This window comes from Nicotiana tomentosiformis, chromosome 7, assembly GCF_000390325.3.
Source record: "Nicotiana tomentosiformis chromosome 7, ASM39032v3, whole genome shotgun sequence".
Lineage (NCBI taxonomy): Eukaryota > Viridiplantae > Streptophyta > Magnoliopsida > Solanales > Solanaceae > Nicotiana > Nicotiana tomentosiformis.
In genome coordinates, this window is record NC_090818.1 from 106,305,597 (window position 1) to 106,329,004 (window position 23,408).

General features: G+C 36.6%; 1 protein-coding gene and 1 pseudogene across 3 annotated transcripts; one reads left to right on the forward strand and one right to left on the reverse strand.

Annotated features, from left to right (window-relative positions):
* Nucleotides 1–1,778: 1,778 nt before the first annotated feature.
* On the forward strand, nucleotides 1,779–17,508 carry LOC104114415 (uncharacterized; annotated as a pseudogene).
* A 325-nt stretch (nucleotides 17,509–17,833) lies between these two features.
* Nucleotides 17,834–22,793, reverse strand: LOC104114416 (uncharacterized). 3 transcript variants are annotated; one of them, XM_009624869.4, is made up of 4 exons: nucleotides 22,586–22,793; nucleotides 21,600–21,691; nucleotides 18,496–20,838; nucleotides 17,834–18,413 (listed from the first exon to the last, which is right to left on the reverse strand). In XM_009624869.4, exons 3-4 carry the CDS (start codon nucleotides 20,797–20,799, stop codon nucleotides 18,153–18,155), a joined length of 2,565 nt encoding a protein of 854 aa, XP_009623164.1. In that variant the 5' UTR covers nucleotides 20,800–20,838; nucleotides 21,600–21,691; nucleotides 22,586–22,793; the 3' UTR covers nucleotides 17,834–18,152. The 3 variants fall into 3 exon arrangements, with proteins under 3 accessions (XP_009623164.1, XP_033516721.1, XP_009623163.1); XM_033660830.2 differs by having other exon boundaries at nucleotides 21,527–21,691; XM_009624868.4 differs by lacking the exon at nucleotides 21,600–21,691.
* Between the last annotated feature and the right edge of the window lie 615 nt (nucleotides 22,794–23,408).

Below are 23,408 nucleotides of genomic sequence, written 5' to 3' on the forward strand. Positions count from 1 at the left end.
AGTGACAAAGCTCACATCAGAGCTAGAAGCGGCCAAGGAAAGAGAAAGGCTTAGAGATGCTCAATTCCTTGGCATGCAAGCTCAGATCAGAACTCTCCTATCTAGTGGAGCTTTTCCGTTGCCCCAATCTCGTGAGTCATTTCCAGAGGGTCGACCTCCACGTGATCGTTCCTCTCGTCCTACTCGTGATCGTTCCTCCCGTCTTCCCCGTGATCGTGCTTCCCGTCCTCCACAAGACCGTTCTCTATATCGTCTTGTGAATGAAAGTTCATCAGACGGTGATGATAATGTTGTAGAAAATACTCCTTGACTTTTATATACTTTGAACTAGACAAATAGAACCAGTTTTGAACTAATTGTAATTAGTTTTAAATTGGTTTTGGATTTTTATGTTCAATTGAACTTTAATTTGTTAGTTTTAAAGTATTTATTGAATGTTTTGGTTGTTGTTATTGTATTGTTGTTGTTGTTGTTATTTTTTGTTGTTGTTATTGTGTTGTTGTTGTTGTTATTGTTATTAGGTGTATTGGTATGTTGGCAGGTGATGTAGCTGCCAAAACAGGCATTTTATGCCAAAATTAAACCCAGAAAAAGCGACCAAAGTTGGTCGGTTTTTAATAAAAAAAAATAAATTATTCCAAAATACCGACCAAAGTTGGTCGGTTAATGAACATTGAATTCCCAGAATTCAACATTACCGACCAACTTTGGTCGGTATTTTGCCTGCACTGTTGAGATTACCGACCATAGTTGGTCGGTAATGTTTAATTTTAATTATTTAAAAAAAATATATATTTTCAATTACCGACCAAAGTTGGTCGATTTTTTTTAAATTTTAATAATTAATAAAAAAAATATAATTTAGTCAAACCGACCAACTTTGTTCGGTAAAATTAAATTAATAAAATATGTTTCCGACCAAAGTTGGTCGGTAAGTAATTAAACTTGTCAGATGGTCGTTTTAAGCTACCGACCAAAGTTGGTCGGTAATTTCCGACCAACTTTGGTCGGTAAGCCATTTCGACCATCAAAACACCGTCCACACCGTAATGGTCGCATTTTGGTCGGTAATTGGTCATAACCGACCAACTTTGATCGATTTTTTTGGTCGATTTTTAGCGAATTTCTAGTAGTGACCCCTAAAGACTTTTAATATTCATGGTGCCAGGTTATTTATATAATAATTTTAAAAGTATACACATATATATACATGTCTGGTGAAGTTTACGAGTCCGGTAACCCCTCAATATTATACATAGGTCCTCTATATAAAATTGCTCCTTAATTTGAGGTCCGAGAGACATGATCATAAATAAGAGAGGAGGAGGAGGAGGAGGAGGAGGAGGAGGAAGAAGAAAGAGTTTAGTGAAAACTAAAACAGTTCTATAAGCTACAACTCAATGTTCTCGAAACTTCTAATTGGGGTTTAGATGTTAATGTCCGTGCATCATTGTGTGAGTAAATACTGCTCTGATCATTAATATTTGCAAATATATTGATTTAATATTTGAACACGGGTAAATATCGAAATACTCGTTTAAAGATATTTTAGCTGAAATATGATTTTTCACTCACAAATCTTCTAACTCTTTTTTTAAAGTGAAGTTCATATTCAAATATAATTTTAACATTCAAATGCTACATTGCAAATACCTTTCTTTTTCTTTTCAACTAAAATATTGTTATTTGAACCCTATGGGAGCCCATTACCATTTTAACCCACCCCACAAAACCCTCGAGTTTCGTGTCTAGGCTTCTTATATTTCCATTGACCCCTCAAGTCAAAGAAACAAATTGAGACCTCTTTCTTTTCACTCTTCGGTTCGATATTGCACAGGTAAAGTTCAAAAGTTAAAAAAGAACAAAGTTAAAGCCCATGTTCTTTTTTCACTTGTATTTCTGTGAGATTTGGCTTTCTTTTTTAATCTTGATGAATTCTTGGCTTTTGTTAGTTGTTACAGGTACTGAAGCAGTTGATGACTTGAAACTGTAATTACAATGTGGTCAGCGTCGAATTTGCAAGCAATGTCGTTGAGACCTCGAATCATTCAACCCCACTTCTTCAATGACGTGAGTTTTTAGCCTTCCAATTCCCCCTCCTTTTGTTTTATGGCCCATTGATCTGTCTATGTGAACTTCAGGAAGTATAGTCAGTCACAAAAAAGAGTTACAGTTGGTGCAACAATTATCTTCACTTCAATCCTAATATCGAGTACTGTTTCATTCTATTACACAATAATGTGGGTAACTAATTTTTTTGAAAAAAAAACTACTAAACAGATTAAGAATTTTCCTAGAAAATAGTGTACCTAATTTGAACATACCAGCATGTCTAAACCTTAATTTTTACTAGTTGGTATCGTCTATATGGATGTTAGGTCATTCTGCTAGAGGATCCAATATTTAAACTTTATGGTTCGGGATTCTAAGATAACTGACCTCAAGTAGAAGCAAACTATGGAATCAATACCGGTATTTAATATATATTTAAAAAGTAATGAACCACTTAATACAACATATGATTATAAATATTACCATTATAATTGTACTTGGCGAGTTGTCATGTTTTGAAAACGATCAAAGATCGTATTATTAAGTACACTTTTAAATACTTCATCCTCTATATAACAAATTGAACAATCATTAAAAAGTTCATCACGAATTCTGCTTTACAAGTCATTTTTTACGTATTTCATCAAAGAAAATGATTTTTCTACCATTATTGTAGCGATTGGTAAAATCAAATTAACACTTAGAATATGCAACATATTTCTTATGTTGTTACTTGTTTAAAAACGAGGTAGGAAGATATGGAAAAAAGTCGGTGAATTTTTCGCAAAAAATAATTTTAGAGATTGACATAACAATATAAAAAAGCTTAAAGCACATGTGAGTGAAGTGAATAGTGCTCATAGTAAGTGTTTCTAGATGATTTTAGATTTAATGAATCAAGCACAATATATTCTAACTTCTTTTGACAAACAGTGTGAGAAGATTAAAAGTGAGTATCGAGGTTTGCTTGAATGCTTCAGTTATGTAGCAAGGTTTCTTTTAAAAGTAGGAATGCCTTTTTGAGGCCATGATTAGAGTGAACTTCAATAAAAAAAGACAACTTCTAGATCTCTTGAAGTGGTATGTGGATAGGAAGGAAGTTGTGATAAAAAAATGTTGTTAGAAACTGCTCCAGAAAAATAATATCATGATTTCTAAGTATCCAAGCATGGAAGTCCAATAGTTCTAGTAGAGTAAGCTAGAAGATGAACCCAAGGGAAGGGGAGAGATTGCTTCTTATAAAGAACTATGGTTGGCTCCTTGTGTTTGATTGTTTACCCATTGCATAAGATAAAAATAGGGTGCGTGCTTCGACATCTAAGTTTTACACGAGGAACCTCCTGCTCTTAAGGATATACTACGATATTTGATGGAATAGAAGGTCGGCCGCATAATTTATCCCTCTCGCTGAACGAACTTGACCTGCTCCTTTAGTTTAGGGCTATAGAGTTTACTTGCTTTTCACTAATGGCAGAATCATGAGCCTCATCACTCGACTCTAAACCAAATTAAAAACACTCGGCTATAGGATGACAATCCTTCACTCAAGAAGGGTAGGTTCCATATCGACAAGACCTCCTATCCTAGAAACCTCTCATTTCACACCAACTAACGAGGAACTTAATCACCAAGGTAGAGTTGTATAAAGATATTGTGAGTTCTTGTGCAAAAGAGCAATGCAAGCGATTATTAAGGACTTGAATGTTGATCGATTTGAGATTGGTTAATGAGTCTAAGGATATGTCTTATAAGTACATGACCCTTGTTCTGTTGTATGTTTATAAAAAGGGTGAACTTATTGAGAGATTCCTTTATATTGTTAATTCTAGAGATACATTTGCATGACCATTGAAAGAAGCAATCTATTCTTTGTTTCTGGATCATTCACTAAATCCATCTTAAATATGGGGATAAGTATGTTGGAGCTAGTAACATGCAAAGAGAAATTAATGATTTTAAAACTTTGATTAGAAATATAGCCCTTCAACATATTAAATACATTACTTTGCTCATTCATTGCAATTGACTTTTGTAGCTGTTGCAAAGAAACATTATGAAGTGAATCGATTTTGTAATATTCTTGCTAATGTTTTCAATATTGTTGGAGGTTCTTTTAATCGTAGGAAAATGCTTTGCGATGATCAAACATAAAATTAGAGGAATTACTAGTGCTTAGTGAAATTCATAAGTAAAGTAGATTAAATCAGGTGACACCTATTGGGATCTCATTTTATGACAGTGCATAAATTTATTCTCTTCAATTGTTCATGTATTTTGAGTTCTTACAAATGAATGATCAAATAATAATGAGAGATCCGTGGCAAATAATTTAATGGATGCGATAAGATCTATGACTTTGTGTATATGTTGCATTTGATGTTGAAATCATTGTCAATTACAAATAATTTGCATATGATTTTGCAAAGAAAAGATCAAGATATTGTAAGTGTTATGAAGCTTGTTGGTTTCGCGAAGAGACAATTGCAATTTACGAGGGATTCTAAATGAGATTCTTTGGTAGAGGATGTTAGATTATTTTGTGCCAAGCATGATATTGTGATATTCAAAATGGATAATAATTACGCTCTTGGAAAGTCGAAGCATAAGAACTCCAATATTAAATATCCGCATCATTTGCATGGAGAAGTTCTTAATGTTGTTATTGATTTGTAACTTTCGGAGCTTAACAATCGTTTTGATGAAGCGAATGCTACTTTACTTCTTGGTATGGCTAGTTTGAGTCTAGATCTACTTCTTGGTATAGTTAGTTTGAGTCTAATTTTTCTTTTCTTTTTTTTTTTTTTTGCAAATTATGATAAAGACAAGATTATGAAACTTGCTACGTATTAGCTAAACGAGTTTAATGTTTATAAATTTGAGAATCTTAGTTTTTGAGTTTGTTAACTATATTAACTATGTGCTAGTTGTTAACTCTGTTTTAAAAGGCGTTTCTGGGGCGAGCCCCGGGGCGAGGCGTACCAAAAACGCCCTGGGGCGATGGTGTGGGACGAAAGTCTCAAGAGGCGTACGCCCCGCAATTTGGGGCGTACGCCTGGGCGTTTGGGGAGTACGCCCGGGCGTTCGGGACGCGTTTTTTTAGTAAGGAGTAAGCCCCAGAGACTTTTTCAAATTAAAATAAAATTTGTTGAATTAGTCCTTCATATAATACCCAAATTCTCAAAAGTCAGTTTGGTAATTACTCAAAAGGTTTAAAAAGGAACTCAAAAGTATTAAATTTAAAAGTAGAGACCTTTTTTTATTGATTTAAGCCCTAATTCATGGTTTTTCCAATTTTTTATCTTGTCTGCTAGTCTGCTAATATCTCCCAAATGCAACGAATATTTAATTATTTTTGCAAATACAAAGAGAACTACATTTTTCTTCATAGCAGCAAATTCAAAGTTCAAATTGCAGGTTAATCATCCTTTTTGTTCCTCCATATAGAAAATTTTATTCTTTTAGACTCAAATTACTTGTGCTTGTAAGTAACGTATAATAGATTTTGTTTTGATTAGTTGTGGGGATGGAGCACACATATATATAGTTTTCTTCAATTTTTATGCAATTTTACCTGTTTATAAATATTAACTGTCATTATATTATTTTATAAAATATTAAAAATTGAATACCTATGGGGCTTACGCCCCGCGCCTCGGGGCTTATGCCCCGTTGAGGCATATGTAAAACGCTCCGCCTTACGCCCACGCCTTTTAAAACACTGGTTGTTAATATAAAGAAATGATTATCCGCTTTTCTCACATAGGATTAGGGTTAGGCATGGGTAAGAGAGGGGGGCCTTAGAGAAAGTGAAGAAAGTCGGCCTTTTTTCCGGGATCATGCATTTGTTATGGGCCAAGGAAATAGCCTCATCAAGTGAAGTTACATTATGGGCCAAAATGAAGGTTTGAATATTTGGTTTAACGCCTGAAGTTAAACAATGCAAAGAGATATTGGCCTCGAAAAGACATAGTCTCAAATTAATGACCTTAAATTGGTCTTGATAGTCGGCAATTGGTCTTCATAGTCGCCAATTGAGAAAATTTGGCGAAGCTTAGCCAAACAGACTTTTGGACACTGTCGAGTCCGGCCTCACCTCCCTGTCCCCTCGAGTCTCGCCACCGAACTTACACTCTAAGTATTTTGTCTTAGTCCTGCTCAACTTGAAACCTTTAGATTCCAGGTCTGCCTCCATACCTCTAATTGCGTGTTCACACCTTCTTGCGTCTCGTCAATCAATACAATATCATCTGCAAATAGCATGCACTATGGCACCTCCCTTTGGATGTGGCGCGTCAGCACGTCCATCGTCAGAGCAAACAAAAAAGGGCTGAGTGCCGACTCCTGATGCAACCCAATCATAACCGGAAAATGATCTGAGTCTCCACCCACTGTCCTCACTCGGGTCTTTACTCCATCATACATGTCCTTAATCAACCTAACGTAGGCAACAGGTACACCTCTAGCCTCCAAACATCTCCACAAAACCTCCCTCGAAACTTTATCGTACGCCTTTTCTAAGTCGATAAACACCATATGCAAGTCCTTTTTTCTCTCCCTATACTGCTCCATCAAGGTGGATGGCTTCTGTAGTCGAACGCCCCGGTATAAACCCAAACTGATTCTCGAAAATAGACACACTCCTCCTCATCATTTTTTCTACCACTCTCTCCCAGACTTTCATAGTATGACTAAGCAGCTTGATTCCCCGATAGTTATTGCAATTTTGGATATCACCCTTGTTCTTGTATACAGGAACCATCGTGCTCCACCTCCACTTTTCGGGCATCTTTTTTGTTCTAAAAATGACATTAAATAACCTAGTGAGTCGCTCCAAGCCTGCCTTGCCCGCACTCTTCCAAAACTCCACCGGAATTTCATCCGGCCCGGTCGCTTTGCCCCTACTCATCTTACGCATAGCCCCCTCAACTTCATCAACTCTAATCCGCCTACAATACCCGAAGTCACAACGACTCCCGGAGAGTTCCAAATCACCCAGTACAATGCTCTTATCCCCCTCCTCGTTCAAGAGACTATGGAAGTAGGTCTGCCATCTCCGACGGATAAGCCCCTCATCCAACAAAACTCTACATTTTTCGTCCTTGATACACTTCACTTGGTCCAAGTCATGCGTCTTCCTTTCTCGAGCCTTGGCTAACTTGAACAACCTCTTATCCCCACCTCGGCCCTCGAGTTCCTCATACAAACGACTAAAAGCTGCAGTCTTGGCCGCCGTAACTGCTAGCTTTGCTCTTTCTTAGTCAACTTATAATGCTCCCTATTCGCCCTCTTCTCCTCATCGTCTACACTTTCCACTAACTTCAGATACGCTGCTTTCTTGGTTTCTACTTTTCCTTGCACCTCTCTATTCCACCACCAGTCTCCCTTGTGACTATCAGAGTAACTCTTTGAGACCCCTAATACCTCTCTCGCGGCTTCCCTAATGCACTGCGCAGTTGTGGTCCACATAGCGCTTGCATCCCCACTCCTCCTCCAAGCTTTCTCAGACTTGAGTACTTTTTGAACTTATGGTGTTTTCAACATTCCATTTGTCTTGAGCTCTCAGTTCAAATGATAGCTAAATATGACCCACTGTGGTTTTGAAAAGTGCAAGGAGGTTCGTTTTCAGAAACTGCAAAAGCTTCTGTAAACTTTTTCATTTGTTTTAATTAGTCAAACAGTTCTCTCTCCCAAATTATAATAAGCTCCCTATCTACTTCTAGTTTCATTCCTCCCTTTCACCATATGTTTGGCTTGTATGAATCCCCTTGCAATTTTTTCTCTTCTTCTAGTGCTCTTTGTTTTTCCATTTCCTTCGGACTATTGCTTCAGTTCATTTTTTTTGACAAGTATATGGTATGAATTAGGTAAGTTTACTTTGAAAATCTTACTACTTTCTTTTAGTCTATAATTTAGTTATTATTTGTTTTAACTATGGAGCATTTTAATGCTACTGATAAGAGCCAGAGTTCTTAAGATAATGTACTTGGTCATGGAAAATCAGAGGATATTATAATAGATTCAAAATCAGGCATACTTTCTCGGCCTCCGAAAAAATGAAAAGGAACCAACCAAAAAGTCCCTCAAAAGAAAAGCAATGATCAAGGGTTAGAAGTTTGGTTTCATTTTACTAAAATTGAAGGAAGTAAATCAATTAAAGCTATATGTAATTAATGTAAAAATGATTGCCGCTTCGTGGCAAAATGACACTTTAGGCATGTAAAACCATATGACTCGATGTAAGTCACATCCTTTACGAAAGATAAAAAATTGAAAACCCATAACCGATTTTACCAACAAAGGTGAAAAGGTGATGGACCGACAATCTTAAGGCCATTGAATGTTGAAGAAGTTAGAAACTCATTGGCCTCCATATTTATTATTGATGAATTTCCCTTTAAGATTGTAGAAGGAGAAGGTTTTCAGAGATATAGTGGAGCACTTGAATATAAGTTCATTGAATATAAGTTCATAATCTCTTCGATAAATACAGTTGTCAGGGATTATTACAACTTTATGTGAAAGACAAACCCAAATTGAAAAAAATAATTAAAAATCATCGGTTGTGCCTTACCACGAACACATGGACTTCAATTCGAATCCTATTTACATGTGTTTCATAATACACTAGATTGACGATGACCGATTATACTAAAAAAAGATTCTAATCTTTCAGTTCATTGACAACCATGAAAGAAGGATTGTTGGCAATTCTGTTGAGGAATGTTTGATTAATTGGAGAATTGAAGTGTTTCTACTGTGACATTAGATAGTGCAAGTTTCAACAATACTTGTCGTGATTGCTTAATGAAGCACATAAGTGGAAAGATCCAATTTTAAATAATAAAACATGCATATTAGATGTGCTGCTAGGCTTTGCAGCGAAAAGATAAGGCCATAATTAGAATTTGAAATGCAGTTTATGTGTTGAAGAGAAAATCTCTTATAACCATCTTGTTTGTCTTTGATATTGATACTAGATGGAATTCTGCATGTAAAATATTCGAACATGTTGAGAAATTTTAAAAAGTTTTTTTTAAAGATTTCCAAACTAGATGATCGAAATTATAAAAAGTACTTCGATGAAGGTTATGGTGAAGTGGGAGATGAAAGTAAAGAGGTAACAAATAACAGAGAAAATGATCAAAAATTTTGTTGGACTTTCTAATAACAATGATGTTGGTAAGTTTTGTGAAGAAGTGAAAAATGGGAGTACGAAGTCTATGAATAAGAAAAAGGAGACAAGAAAAATATTATCTTAGAGAACTTTATTGTTCTTCCTCCCATCTTTTACTTCTTCACAAAAATTACTAACATTGTTATTAGAAAGTCCAAAATTCTTTTGATCATTTCATTTGTTATTTCTTACCTCATTCCTTTCGTCTCCCGCTCCATTATAACCTCATTTAAGGTACTTTTCATAATTTGGATCATCTAATTGCATCACAAAAGCTTTTTCAAATTTCTCAATACGTTTCAACATTTTATGTGAAAATTTATCTAGTATTAACATCAAGAGAAATAAGATGATTTTACATTTCTTGAACAGACAGGAGAATCGCACATAACTAATTGCATTTCAAATTCTTATTTTGCTCTATAATCATTCTTTTACAATTAAATTAACAATATGAACAATACATTTAACATGCATGTTATTGTCTAAAATTGAATCTTTTCACTTTACGCACTTATCAAGCAATCAAGATAAGTATAATTTAAACTTGCATTGTCTACTGTCACTGTAAAAGACACTTTCAATTCCTCAATTAGCCAAACACTTCTCAATGGAACTACCAATAATTCTTCTTGCATTGTTGTTAATGAGCTGAAAGTTTAAAATCCTCTTTTGGTATAACCAATCATCATCAATCAGTGTGTTGTGGAAAACACATATAATTAAATTTTGAATTGACGTCCAAGTGATCGTGGTAAGATACAAACGATGCTTTTTAATTATATTTTTAATTTGAATTTCTCTCTCGTGTATCTATGTAAACAATCTCTTGCAATTGTATTTCTCGAAATAATTATGAATCTAGGTTCAAGTACTCTACTATATCTCTGAAAACCTTCTCCTTCTACAATCTTAAAGGGCAATTCATCAATAATAATCAGGACAGCCAATGCATTTCTAACTTCTTCTATAGTTAGTGGACTTAGTTTGCCAGTTTCTTTTCTATGAGTTAAGGTTTTTTGTTTTTCTTTCTTTTTTAAGAATACAACTTACATCGATCTATATGGCTCCACATGCCTATTATGTCATTTCGCCCTAAAATGGCAAACGCTTTTCTTAGAATAGTTACATGTAGCTTTAAGTGGTTCACTTTCTTTAATTTTAGTAAAATGAAACCAAACTTCTGACGGTTGATCACTATTTCTTTTGAGGGGCATTTTGGTTGGTTCTTTTTCGTTTTTGAGGTGATCAGAGAGGTATACATGCTTTTGAATCTATTATAATATCCTCTATTTTGCCATGATTAGGTAGATTATTTTTTAAACTTCGGCTTTTCTTCGCATCATTAGAATGCTCCATAGAAATGACATGTTAAAACCAGTGTTATCAAAGGCGCGCTTAAACCCTAAAGCGAGGTTCAAAACATGTTGAGCGCTTCGCCTCGCTTAGAGAGCACTTTAATGTTGTCATCAAGGCTCTAAGGCATACTTTTCCCTGCTAATGAGCGTAATCCGGAAGAGATGACACTAAACAATTGAGATTTCACTTTATCATAAATTTTCATCAATTTCTTTGTCTATATATTTGGTATTCATACTTGTATATATTAGTCTTGGACTACACATACATATTTGTAATATTTCTCCATTTGCGTCTTTCTTCATTAAATGCTTTATTTGCGTTTTGCGCTTAAAACCCTACCATACCTTAGAGTGTTTTTCGCTTTTCGCCTTTGATAACACTGGTTAAAACAAATGAAGACATATTATTATTAACTAAAAGAAAGAAGTAAGGTTTTCAAAGTAAATTGACCTAATTCAAAACATATTTTTTTTATGATAAGTAAAAGTTATTATTAAAAATAGGCAAAATACATAAGTAGCCACCTAAACTATACACCAAATCCCTATTACACTTTCTGAGGACGAATATCATATTACACACGCAACCTTTCAAAATTTTGTCTAGTACACACTACTTTTTTCTCGACCAATTTTTCAAAATGTGTAATGCCATGCACCAATAACATTGTGACACGTGTTAATAATTTTTAAATAAAAAAAAATACTTAAATTTTTCTTGACCAGTTTCTCTTTCCTCGTGTCTTTCTCTTTCACAAGAAAACCAGAGGCACCATCATACTTCAATTCTTCTCTTTCTTTGAAGACCCACTTTCTTCATCATCTTTGTTCTTCTTTACCACTATTTCTCCTTACTCTAAAACTTTATCACCATTTTTTGATTTCTAGGTTTTGTTTGTTTTGTTTGCTATAGAAACACCATTTTTACCGATGGGTGTTGCCACTGTAATAGTGGCCGGAAAATGGAGGTCACCGTCGTTTGCATCTTTTAACCAAACGAGATCAGATCTGAACGAAGAACCACCAACTTGCCGGAAAGATCTGAGAGCTCTACCTAGCCGGAGAAGATTGACCTCGTCGGCCATGAACTAACAGTGAAAGTAATGACCTGGAGGTCTCTGCGTTGCTTGAGGTCGTCGACGAGTTACAGCCGAGATCTACTTAAAGGAGATGAAAGGGGAGGCGTGGGAGAGAAAAGTGAGCTGTGGTTGTTGCCGGATTCTCAGGACGGCAAGGGCTCCAAATGGGGAAGAAGGGCCGAGACATTTTTTTTTCTTTTAACTAATAAAATAATTTAAGAAAATTAAGGAGAAAAAAATAAGATTTAGACACGTGTACTTATATAAGGATTTGGACAGATAATGCATAGGTTTCACGCGCTCAGGTTTTTTTGTTAACGGAAAAGGGTTTGATATACCCCTCTACTTTGCTTTATTGTTCAATCATGTCCCCCATTATACTTTCCGTTCAGATTTACACCTGCCGTCCATCAAAGTTCTAAATATGCCCCTATTTTAACGGCTGAGACACGTGGCGCATTCTAAAGAATGAACCAATCCAACTCAAAAAATAACCTAACCCGATCCATTACCCGACCCATTCCCCAACTCACTCCTCTCCAATTCACTCTTACTTTCCCCCCAATTCTTCACATCAAGATCAAAACGTTACTAATTTCAGATCTCAAAATATCACTATTGAGCTCCTAGTTAGAAAAGAGAATTGGATATTGCTAAAAATTATGTTCTAAAGAATGAGTCACATGATAAAGTTGAAATCTTGAAAAGTCCCTTGAAGCTTTCTGTAAATAAGTTAGCAATAGCACCCATACCTTCTTCCAGATCGAATCAATAATTATCAGCTGTAAAGAATCAGCCACAAAGTAAAGATTTTGGTGATAAAGTTAGTCATGAAGGCAAAACAGAGCAAGAATTCAGTACCAAAATCAGAGGAAATTACTAAATGGGTGTGCTAGAATTGGCAAGTATAGGTGGTTGAGGTGTTTTTTCGGTCAAGCGGTGGTGGCAGCTCCGCCGGAACTGCCACCGTTTGAGCACCACCTGACACCATATAAAGGGCCTTTGACAAATAAAGTGTTGGAGAAATGAAAGAAATTTTTGGGTCGTTCTCTCTTCTGCTATTACACAAAATCAGTAACTATTTTTCTTACAACAACAACAACCCAGCAGTAACTATTTTTCTTCTTTTAATTGATTACACATTACTTCCATATTTTCTTGGTTTTGAGATGATTAGTGGATTTTAAAGTATTTGAATCAACAAATTGAGTTGTGTGGGTTACTTTTGAGGAAAAAGCGTAAAGAAAGAAGAGGAACGGAGATATGTTTCTCTGTACGTAAATTTGATGATCAAGATTTGATTTTCAATATTTTGGAATGTGTATTTGCTCGAGTTTCATCATTTTGATATTTATCATTGAAATGAGTCCAAGTTCTGTGTGAGTTGGGAATGGGTGTCGTGTGAGTTGGGAATGGGTGTCGGGTAATGGGTTGAATTAAGGGGCGGGTTTTAAAATTGGGGATGAGTCTTTTGTTCAAAATGTGCCACGTGTCTCAGCCGTTAAAATAGGGGCAAATTTAGAACTTTGATGGACGGTATGGGTAAATCTAAACGGAAAGTATAACGGAGGACATGATTCAACAATAAAGCAAAGTAGAGGGGTATATCAGGCCCTTTTCCGTTTTGTTAAACACATGCGTGCCATCTGGTATAAGTAGTTTATACTAGACACAATTTTAAAAGGTTGCATGTGTTATATGATATTCGTTCTCAGAAAGTGTGTAACAGGAATTTGATATATAGTTAAGGTGGCTACCTATATATTTTGCAAAAGTAAACTCAGTATCAAGAAGGTACTGAAGCAAAATACGACAAAGGTAGATAAGAATCCTCTAAAGCTGTAAGGATTCCATAAGACCCAGCATAAGTTACATCGGGATCATTCGAACATTCAGCGTTGCACCAACTTTTTAAACTATGAATGCATCTATACCGCAGAAGCAGAAAATTCTCTTCCTTCCCTTTGTAACATCTTCCATTCCTCTAGAGCCAAACATTCCAAAATATGCAAAGAGGAATTCTCCTCCAAATCTTCTTCTTCTTCTTCTTCACTTTCTTCATCCTCTGACTTTGCCAACTGCTTACCACTTGTTTCACATGTGCTGGAATGACCAGTTGAATCCCATACAAGTTAAGAAACATACACCAAACCTAACATACAAATTTGCAGTGTAATAGAAAAAATTTACTGTCTCGCCATTTTCTAAACTAAGTTGCTATTCTCAGCAGAGAGGCATTTAATAAAGACGAGGTTTCCACAATTTGCTACCACCGTGTCCTTTTATAGGTTTTCATATATGTCCTAGTTGGCTTGTCACACCATTTTATTGTGTTCAAACAGATACCCCAAAGTTGGATTCTCCTGAAATATCAGTAAAATTAAATACACTTCCATAGAACCTTCTGAAAGTCAAATTTCAACCCTGCAAGCTCCATGTCTCAACCATAGCAGCTTGAGGTTGCTGCATTATGGAAGTGTTGTAGAGGAAGAGGACAGAATAGTATGGGAAAGAGATAGCAGGGGAATTTATACTGTGAAGTCAGCTTATAGTTTTCAATGGACCTTGGAACTGGAAGCACATATGGGAGGTCAAGATACCTTTTAAAGTGGCATGCTTTTGTTGGCTAGTGGTTAAGGAGGCTGTTTTGACCATGATAGTTTGACAAGGAGTGGAATGCAACTATGCTCTAAATGTTTTTTGTGTGGCAATGAGATTGAAACAAATAGCCACCTCTTCTTACATTGTAAAGTGACCAGCAAGTTGTATTTATTCACGAGTATGAAAGAATTAAACTAGACAGTACCAGCTGCAGAAATGATATAATGCTGGAATGATCCAAGTATCCAACTGAGGCAGAAGAAATGGTAGAGCATTGTCCCAGCTTGTATTTGGTGGACAATATGGATGGAAAGGAACTCTAGATGCTTTGAGGATAGATTTAGTTCTGAATAGAAGATCAAGACGAACTGTTTATTTTTGTTTCATTTTTTGTGTAAAGAAGCCCTTGTAGAAGATGTTGAGTCTATAGTGGACATCATTGGGCCCTGTAACTATCACAAGACTATGTTTTTGCTCTTATTGGAGGGTTTTGTAACTTTTTGTAATCTCTTAGCAGTTAGCACAATCTTTGTGATAAGGGTTACTTATCTTACATATAAAATATGTTACCTTCTCCACACACAAAAAAAAAAGAATTAAATACACTTCCAGCCAAATCTCCTAATTTGAATCTGCCATTGTATTTCATTACAGGGATGAATTTTAATCCAGATTATTTGAACAGTCGAACAAACTTTACTATCTCTGTTGATCCTTTGAAAAGATATAAATTTGATTGACTCAAATATCACAAAACATAAAAGGGGAAGAAAAAGAAGAGTAGGACTGAAAGCGCACCTTTGTGCAATTGCTGTTTTGTTTCAGCAGCAGTAAAGTTAGGTCACACACTCTAGTAATAAGCACAAATAATGTGTAGTACTTTGTTTCAACAGTGGTAGGGTAGATTTGGGTATTACTGATAATCCACCCCAAGATCAAGGGTCAAATTTTTTAATGCTTTCTATTTTAAAACTAAACATATAACCATAATTTTTACTTATAAATTTATTCAGTTTGGTATTTTTTATAAAATCGAAAACCTACCCTAGTTATTTGGTAGGTTTATAAACTTACAGTTTCATTAAAAAGAACTTAACTATCGGTTCGGTTCGGTCAGTTTTCAAAATTATTTTGATACCCCTACTTGCAGTTGTATCCAACTTTGTAACTTATGTGGTTTCAATCTGTTTATTACTGCTGTTCTGCTCTAATTTGTTTTATCCTATTGCATTACCTGCAGACTTTCAAGATGCATTTCACCTTTATTCTTTGACTTCAAATGTAGGGATGCACTGAGTTCAGACAGCACATTATTTTAGGTTGGTCCAGCATCAACCGAGTCAAGATCAACCATTACCTTGCTTCACCTCTCCAGATGCAATGTTGTGCAATTTTAGATGGCAGATCTAAAATAGGGTCTGATAATTTTCCTGGAGATAGTGCTTTTGATGCGAAAACTAGAATTTTCAGTAAGTTGACTGATTTGAATATATCTGAAAACATATGATTTGCCTCTCATAGGATGAAAAAGTAGTTAAATTGACGTACAATTGATGAATGCATAAAGTTCTTTATCTTGTATATCCCATCATTTTTATCCTGCTGACTTGGAAGAGAGGAATGCATATCGAAGATTAATCCATCAGACTCCAACTAGCTTGGGATTGAGGTGTAGTTTATGTTATTATTTCTTGGGACTACTAGAATGCTACTCGAATGTACTTTTTGTTGATTTTTCTGTGCTGCTTTAAAAGTTCGTGTGTTTGGAATTATTTGGTGGTGATATGTAATTAGCTTCATTCTTTTGATGAACTTATATTATGTTACAATTTTGGCTGGACCATATGGTTTAATTTGCATTTCATTTTGGGATGTGGTGTTATGGATCTGTTGATGGTTTGATTCATATTTTAGTAAGCTAGCAGTTTAATGTACAATGCTGTGTGGTTTTGGAATTGGAAACAGTATGGTCTTCCCTTGAGAGATCAGTTGCTTTTGAATTTGATCCCTTGTTCATTGCTATTTGGACCTGTACTTAAGTTGAAGCTGAACATTAATTAATTAGGAGAGATTTGGTTTCCAGAGTTGGATAAAAGGTGCATCTAAGAAAAAGAACTTGGCCTTTTCGCGGATTTGATATGTTTTACGGGAAGAAATCGTTGTAAAATCTTCCTCATGTAAATAACCTATGCTTTCAGAAAGCATTTGTATATTGACTCCTCCTAGTGACAGCTTGTAGTTGTATCTCTCGATTCTTGTCATTTCCAAGTTCCAAAGTGTAAACTTTTGTCCATCATTTTTACCGGTCAGTGTTTTGGACAAGTCTTCAAATAGGTACTGCATGTAGCATGTCAGATTAACATCTATTTCTCTCTCGTTCTTCTTTAGCCTTCTGTTTGAATTACATTAGATTTCTCCTCTTAAGCTAAATGGTCTAATTGTGTATTTATCCAGAGCAGCACCTTTTAGGCAAGCATCCCGTTCATTATCTTTGGGACGATGCCAAGTCACAAGTGAGGATTCAGAAGGAACTCTGAGTGGTGAAAGCATCTTGCAAAATGAAGAAACATTGTTTCGAGATTTAAAGACTGCTATTAATGAGGAGAACAGCAAAACTCAGGGATAGCCTCCGGCTTCTCCAGGAGAACAGTAAAGCAGCTTTACTAGCAACAAATGCTCGATTTTACAATGCTTTCAGGACTGGGGATTTAGCTTCTATGCAAGGCCTATGGTCGAGGGGTGAGAATACATGCATCGTGCACCCAGGCGTGAGTGGCATATCTGGTTATGATCTTGTAATGGGAAGCTGGGAGTTTGTGTGGGCAGAATATGATTTCTCACTTGATATAGAGATAAGGGATGTCCAAGTTCATGTTAGAGGCGATATTGGGTACATTACATGCATTGAAATGGTGAAGACAAAGGACAGCAGCTGGGGAAAACAGTTCGCGACTAATGTGTTTGAGAAGGTTGATGGGCAATGGTTCGTCTGTCTTCACCATGCCTCGTATATTGACCTGTAAATTGTGAACGAGAAAGCTGTTTGAGGGAGTTGAAATCGTATATTGTCATAAGTTTTGTAACCTATTAGGCTATTATTAACGAGACAAACTACTAGTATAATCAGATTAAAGAGGAATGTTTGAAAGCTTTTACCATGACTTGGCTATGAGGCAAGCAACGAGATGGATCTTTTCCCCTTCTGAATTTATAACAAACATCTGATTTCATTCTGTACAAAATTTCCCTCTTCTATTCTGTTCAGGTGTACATTTCTTTTTTGTATTTTTTAGTAACTCTCCCACTTTGGATTTTGTCTCGGCTGACGGCTGGGATTTGAATCCCAATCTTCTATAATTTCCATCAATATCAGCATAAAAAAATTTAGTTTTCGAGTTATAGGATTTTGATACAGAAACAACAAAGCTTGAGATCCTGGGAAAAGAACATCAAGATAATTCTTTAAATAGGTCTCTGGAGTGTAAATATGTGTTGGAATGATGCACAGCAACATCAACATAATATATAGGCAATCTCTCTAGTTTAACGAGTTTCAGAAACCTCAATAACAGTAAGACTGTCAACATTACCTTTGATAAAAACAAAGGAAGCGGAATCCAGACACTGTATATTTAAAGAGTTCTACTTTCTCTATAGCCTTTTCCACCGAGTTCATTCTACTATACCTTGCGGCATTGACATTATTTCCTAAATATAAGAGAGAATTTACAGCTGATCAAAGACGTACAAAATGAGAGGTAGAAGATGACTTATTCGAACCACAGATTCTCAGTGAGTTGCAGTTGAGAACATGCTATGATCAAGTAGCTAAAATAATCTGGTTAAAGTGATTCTTGCTTCATCAGTTTCCTTTTCATCATATACCTAGATCCTTCCAACAGGTGACGGAGGTGGAGATGACACATATCTTTGAGGGACTTGTGCTTGGACAGTGGTTGAAGTCTTCATCGCCTTCTGTCCTAGAGATCCAATTTGGAAGATATCAGCTAGTTTGTGACTAGTCAGGGCCGAGACACAGATGGAGAATGCCTCTAACAAAGGAACCGATGAATCAAATTCAACAGAGTACAGTCCATTCTTGAGTGGTGCCATGCTGAAGATAGGCTTGCTCCTCTGATCCCCTCCCTGTGAAGACCAAATGTTATTGAAGCCTCATCAAGAGAAGCATTAAACGAAGTGATAGTTAATGAATAACACAAACAAGTACCTGAATGAAAAGGTTTAGAAAATCTTGGTTCCTGCAGTTCTTGTCCTGTTCAAGTACTTTTAGCTTGCAACCGACATCCCACCCTCCGCAATCACATACTCCACCAGATCTCCATCGTTCAAGCAATGAGGAAGGAGCTCCATCATTTGGCAAGCTATGTGTACCGCCAGGAAGAATGACTACAACGTCACCACATGTCTTGCTTTCTCCTGCTTCACAGGTCTCTCCAGGTAAATGCTGCATACCTTGTTTGTATTGATCAAATGGTGTATCTGCACCAATTTGGTTTTGACTTGAGTTCATAACGACAATGGCGGCCAGCTCTCTTTTTTGAGAAGAATCAGGCACTTGCTTGTCCACTCGTCCAGAATCAATGCTATACAAGACAGATTCCCTTCGCACAGATATGTTTTTGTGGTCATTTATACTTGAGTTCAGAACTTTGGAACTAGAAATCTCCATCTGACCGATCACTTTATAACCAAAGCCAGCACTTTTCTCTTTTGGTCCCTGGCTCATCCAACCCCCACTCTTCCTTTTAATTTCATGGACTGCATAGAAAGCATAAACCAAGCTACTTCCACCCTTCCCATACGTTGGTAACTTCTTTACAGCTGCAGCAAGAATGCCACCATCATCGTCAACCACAAGTTTAAAAAATGGAACTCCATCCTTAAGTGTAAGCTGCAGAAGAGCCTGAAGAGTTGAGGGCTGATGCTTTTTCATACGAACGTGCTTACTGTGGTTAGTGGGCAAAGTATTGCCATTTGAGTTTCCATTAGGAGGCGGACAAGTCTCAGCTGAATGCATCCCCTTAGGCCTCAGCAGTGGGTCTAGGAGTCTTCTCAAAGGGCTAGATCTCCCTCTGACACCAGCATTTGGCTTCTCTAGATTACTGGTATTCACACTGGAAGAAGCTCCAACGGGGCCAGACTTCGGGATGCTATTTGTACTATTCGATGGTGAAACAGCCGAGGTCTCCTTAAAACTGAAACTTCTGCTCATTCGACTAAGACTGAAGCTAAATCTCTTATTAGGGGACGGATGTCTTCCCTTTGCCACTGGCTGCTCTGCAGTGTCCAAATCCTTTCTCTGTGAAGTCTCAGCTGGGACTCCCAATTCTGCATCACATTTATGGTGATTCAGATATTTGGCATCAAATGAAGAGCGTGTAGTTATCCTCTCATTTTGACATGGGGATGAGCATAAATCTGACTTTATGCCTCGAGCATTAGGCAATTGGTGTTGCTTCACATGAGACTCTGTATTCGTTGCAGAGCTAGCGGGCAGAGGACACGAATGCGGAACAGCACACAGTTCACTAGAGTAGGACTCCAGAGAAGAACAGTCAGAAAATCTGGTCCTCATCACCTCAGCTGGTTGCTCATCAAAAGATTTTCGGGATTCTGAGAATTGAGAGTCCTCCATACTTGTTTCTGAATGATGTTTCGGAACCAATAGAACGATATTCTTGGGTTCAGCAGTGCAATTTTGGGTAGTAAGATTGACTTCGTTGTCGAATTTGATCTCACTTTTGGGAATGTTGACATTCTTAATCTGTACCGAGGATAAATCTTCACTGCCCATGTATTTACCAATATTTAGCTCGGAATTGCGCCTGTGAGATGGTATCTCCTTCCTAAGACGTTGTTTCTGCTTCCCATGCTTTGTTGGGCACCGAGAAGTTTGCAAATCCTGGGTCTGCATAAACTCTGATTGGGATCGCTGGACAGGTTCTGCAAACTTTTGTTCAGAAGACGAACCACCCGGTGATGGCATTTGCTTTCTCTGAGAAGGCATGCCATATGCAGTGGGAGGCCTTCCAGCAACAAATGGAGAACTAACTGATAACGTTTTACGATGACACTTTGCAGGCATACGTTCATTATACTTCCATTTCTCCAGACGCTCCCAATCAAGGACTCCAAAATTCAAAGCCTTCCCTTGAATATTCTTTCCCTTTTCTGCATGCTGCAGATAACCTGGCAAATTGGACATGTACTTGACAAGCTCGTCATCTTTGTTTTCCTTACTCCCAAACGAATTGTCGGAACAGGTCAACTGTATAACATTTTGCTTGACCGTCTTGCTTGAGTCATGATGCCTGTTAATGTATGGTTTATCGACTGTGTTTTCGACTTTATACTTGTCTCTGGACTTTGAACTTCGATTTGCTCGGGATGATTTGATCTCTTCTTCAGCTCCAGCACTGGAGCTTTCATGATGACGTGTAGTTTCTAGTCTGTGCCCCATTCTCAAAATAGGCTTCACCGGCTCATTATTTGATTTCACTTCACATGGCATAAAGTCTCATACTCCTGCCTTGTTATCTAAGTAATATTCCTGAAACAATGTTGTAAAATAAAAATCACAACAGAGATATGTTACAGGATCCACTGCTCATGTATCACTATGAAAGGATTTGAAGGATATGCCCAACCACAAGGACTTCTATAGAAAACAATTGCACGAAATATCTATTAAAACAAGAGCTCCTAAACAAAACATCTATCCTACTTCTTGAACTATTATGTAATCATTCAGGCCTAACAAAGCAACACTCCTAGTGGAGTTGGGTGTTTGACAGAAAACAGCAGCTTCGTAAAGAGTTAACGCATTGTGCCAAGTATGCTGAGTAATGACTCTAAACTGAATATAGAATTAAAATTTTAGAAGACCAATATACTAAATGCTTTAAATCAGTGGTCGATATCTTTTTATAGTAGTATGCAATCAACGCTTTTGCTTATTTAGAATAGGTAATTAGCCAACTGTGTGAGCTATACCAGCAAGTCACAGTAAGCAGATTGGCAAAGAGTACAGGGGGCAGTAATATGATTAAACCATTTCATATTCACAAAGCATGGATTTGAACTTAAAGCAAACTGGACAAGTAATGGATTGGCAGAAATGAGAGAATTTCAGCAAGTGCAAAGTTCATATTACTGCACCCTGTGCACGAAGCACCGTGCGTTTACGCAGGATCCAGAGAAGGGCTGCACCCCAATGGAGTGTGATGTAGGCAACCTACCCTGATGCAAGCATCAGCGGCTGATTCCACGGCTTGAACCCGTGACTTATAGGTCACATGGAGACAACTTTACCTTTGCTCCAAGGCTCCCCTTCAGCCTTCTAAGAAGTGACACAAAAGATTTGTTACAAAAGCAGTTACACAGCTGTAGTTTCCAGGACAGATCTGTATATAATTTAGTGAAAAGAATCAGAATTGAAAACCAGAAATATGGGCTTTCCATAAACTTGTGTTGCTATAAAGACTTCCATAGTTCCATTCATATCCAAACTTATTAGACTAAAACCAGCAAAAAGCATTTGATTGGAAACCCAATAAGACATATTTTCTTCACATGAAAAGGCATGCCTGTAGATAACCTGACAAAAGTGAAAATCAAATCCTAATTGGACAAAAAGCATCAAAATATCATCTTTTTCTGACTCTTCAATCACAAGATTCTGTACACAAAGCCACATATTACAAACACCTTAATGATGAACAGATTGGACACCTCTTACCCAACTGGACCCAAAGTGTTATGAATCTATTTCTTTGAGAGCCGATAATCAGAAGTATTAATATGGTTGAATGAAATTAAAACCAGACTCACAGATCCAGCTAAATGGAGCTCATTCCAAGAATTAAACATAGTCAAAATAGCTAAAAAGAACACCTAAGACCTTCACTCACATTACTCATAACATTACTGTGCAAAGATTTATTACAAAAAAGGGCTATTCTATCTCATTCCATTGAAAAAATATCAAGAAAATGCAGACCCATAACACAAAATTAATAAAATCTCATATCAAGATTTAGAGTGGTAAAATAGAAAGAAAAATAATTTCAAGATAAATGCAGACCCATAACACAATACTCATTGAAACCCCATTTCAAGATTTTCAGTGGTAAAACAAGTAAATCAGATTTAGAGTAGTAAAAAAAGAAAGAAAATAAATTTCAACAAAAATTGCAGACCAGAACACAATAATCATTGAAACCCCATTTCAAGATTTAGAGTGGTAAAAAAGGAAAAAAAGAAAAGAAAGGGGAACTTGCAGAAATGAATGTACTTACATTAAACGCAAAGAAAGGTATAGCTGAGAGTTCCAAAAGCCAAAAGAAAATCTTCTTGGAATAGAGCATGTAACGTTTTCTTGAAAACCGGAGGAGTAAAAAAGAGAACTGAGAGTAATACTCCAAAAGCTGATAAGTATACGTATAGACAGAGACAGAGACAGAGAGAGAGAGAGAATCCCCGCGAAAAACTGCACTACATTACTGATTATAATGAGAGAGAGAGAGAGGGGGGCGTTTCGTTTTCAATCGAACGGTGAAAAGTGGAAGTGGGCCAAGAGATAAATGGTCGCGTCAAGTAGGAGGAGTGGCCGTGTGGGTCCTATAGTTGTTGGGGCCCATTTATTTGACATGATTTCAACGTCTCGAATCCCAAGGCCCAGAGATTCCTGATATCAGTGGGCCTTCTTCTCATCGTTGGATTGGATTGGATATCTGAGGTTCCACAACGTGAACTCTTTTTAGAACTATTCATTCTTAATTTTGTCTTGTTTTCTTTTTTCTTTTAAGAAATATATTCCTACTAAAGAATATTTGGGAAAAAGACTAACTAATTATAGGAATTTTCTTTTTCATTATAAAGGAGTATAAGATATTAGTGGCCAAGAGACGTGTACAAGAGCTCTATTTTCTGTAAAAATTAATGAAATCCGGTGTTTATACCAAATCGATATATTGCGACTAAGAAATAAGTTAGGTAAAAATACACATTAATTAATCATAATTAGGTAATAAAAGAATAGGGAAAAGGCACATGTCATATTATTATCTGTTTGGTGTCGATAGGGTTTTAACCTACTTCTCTATCTTAAATTGTTTTGCT

What these genes read in the sequence shown, in the direction of transcription:
- LOC104114416 (XM_009624868.4), bottom strand. Translation starts at nt 20,799, where the DNA reads ATGCCATGTGAAGTGAAATCAAATAATGAGCCGGTGAAGCCTATTTTG. An exon ending in TTCTAAACCTTTTCATTCAG is followed by an intron (nt 18,414 to 18,495) that starts GTACTTGTTTGT and finishes TGGTCTTCACAG; the next exon opens with GGAGGGGATCAGAGGAGCAA.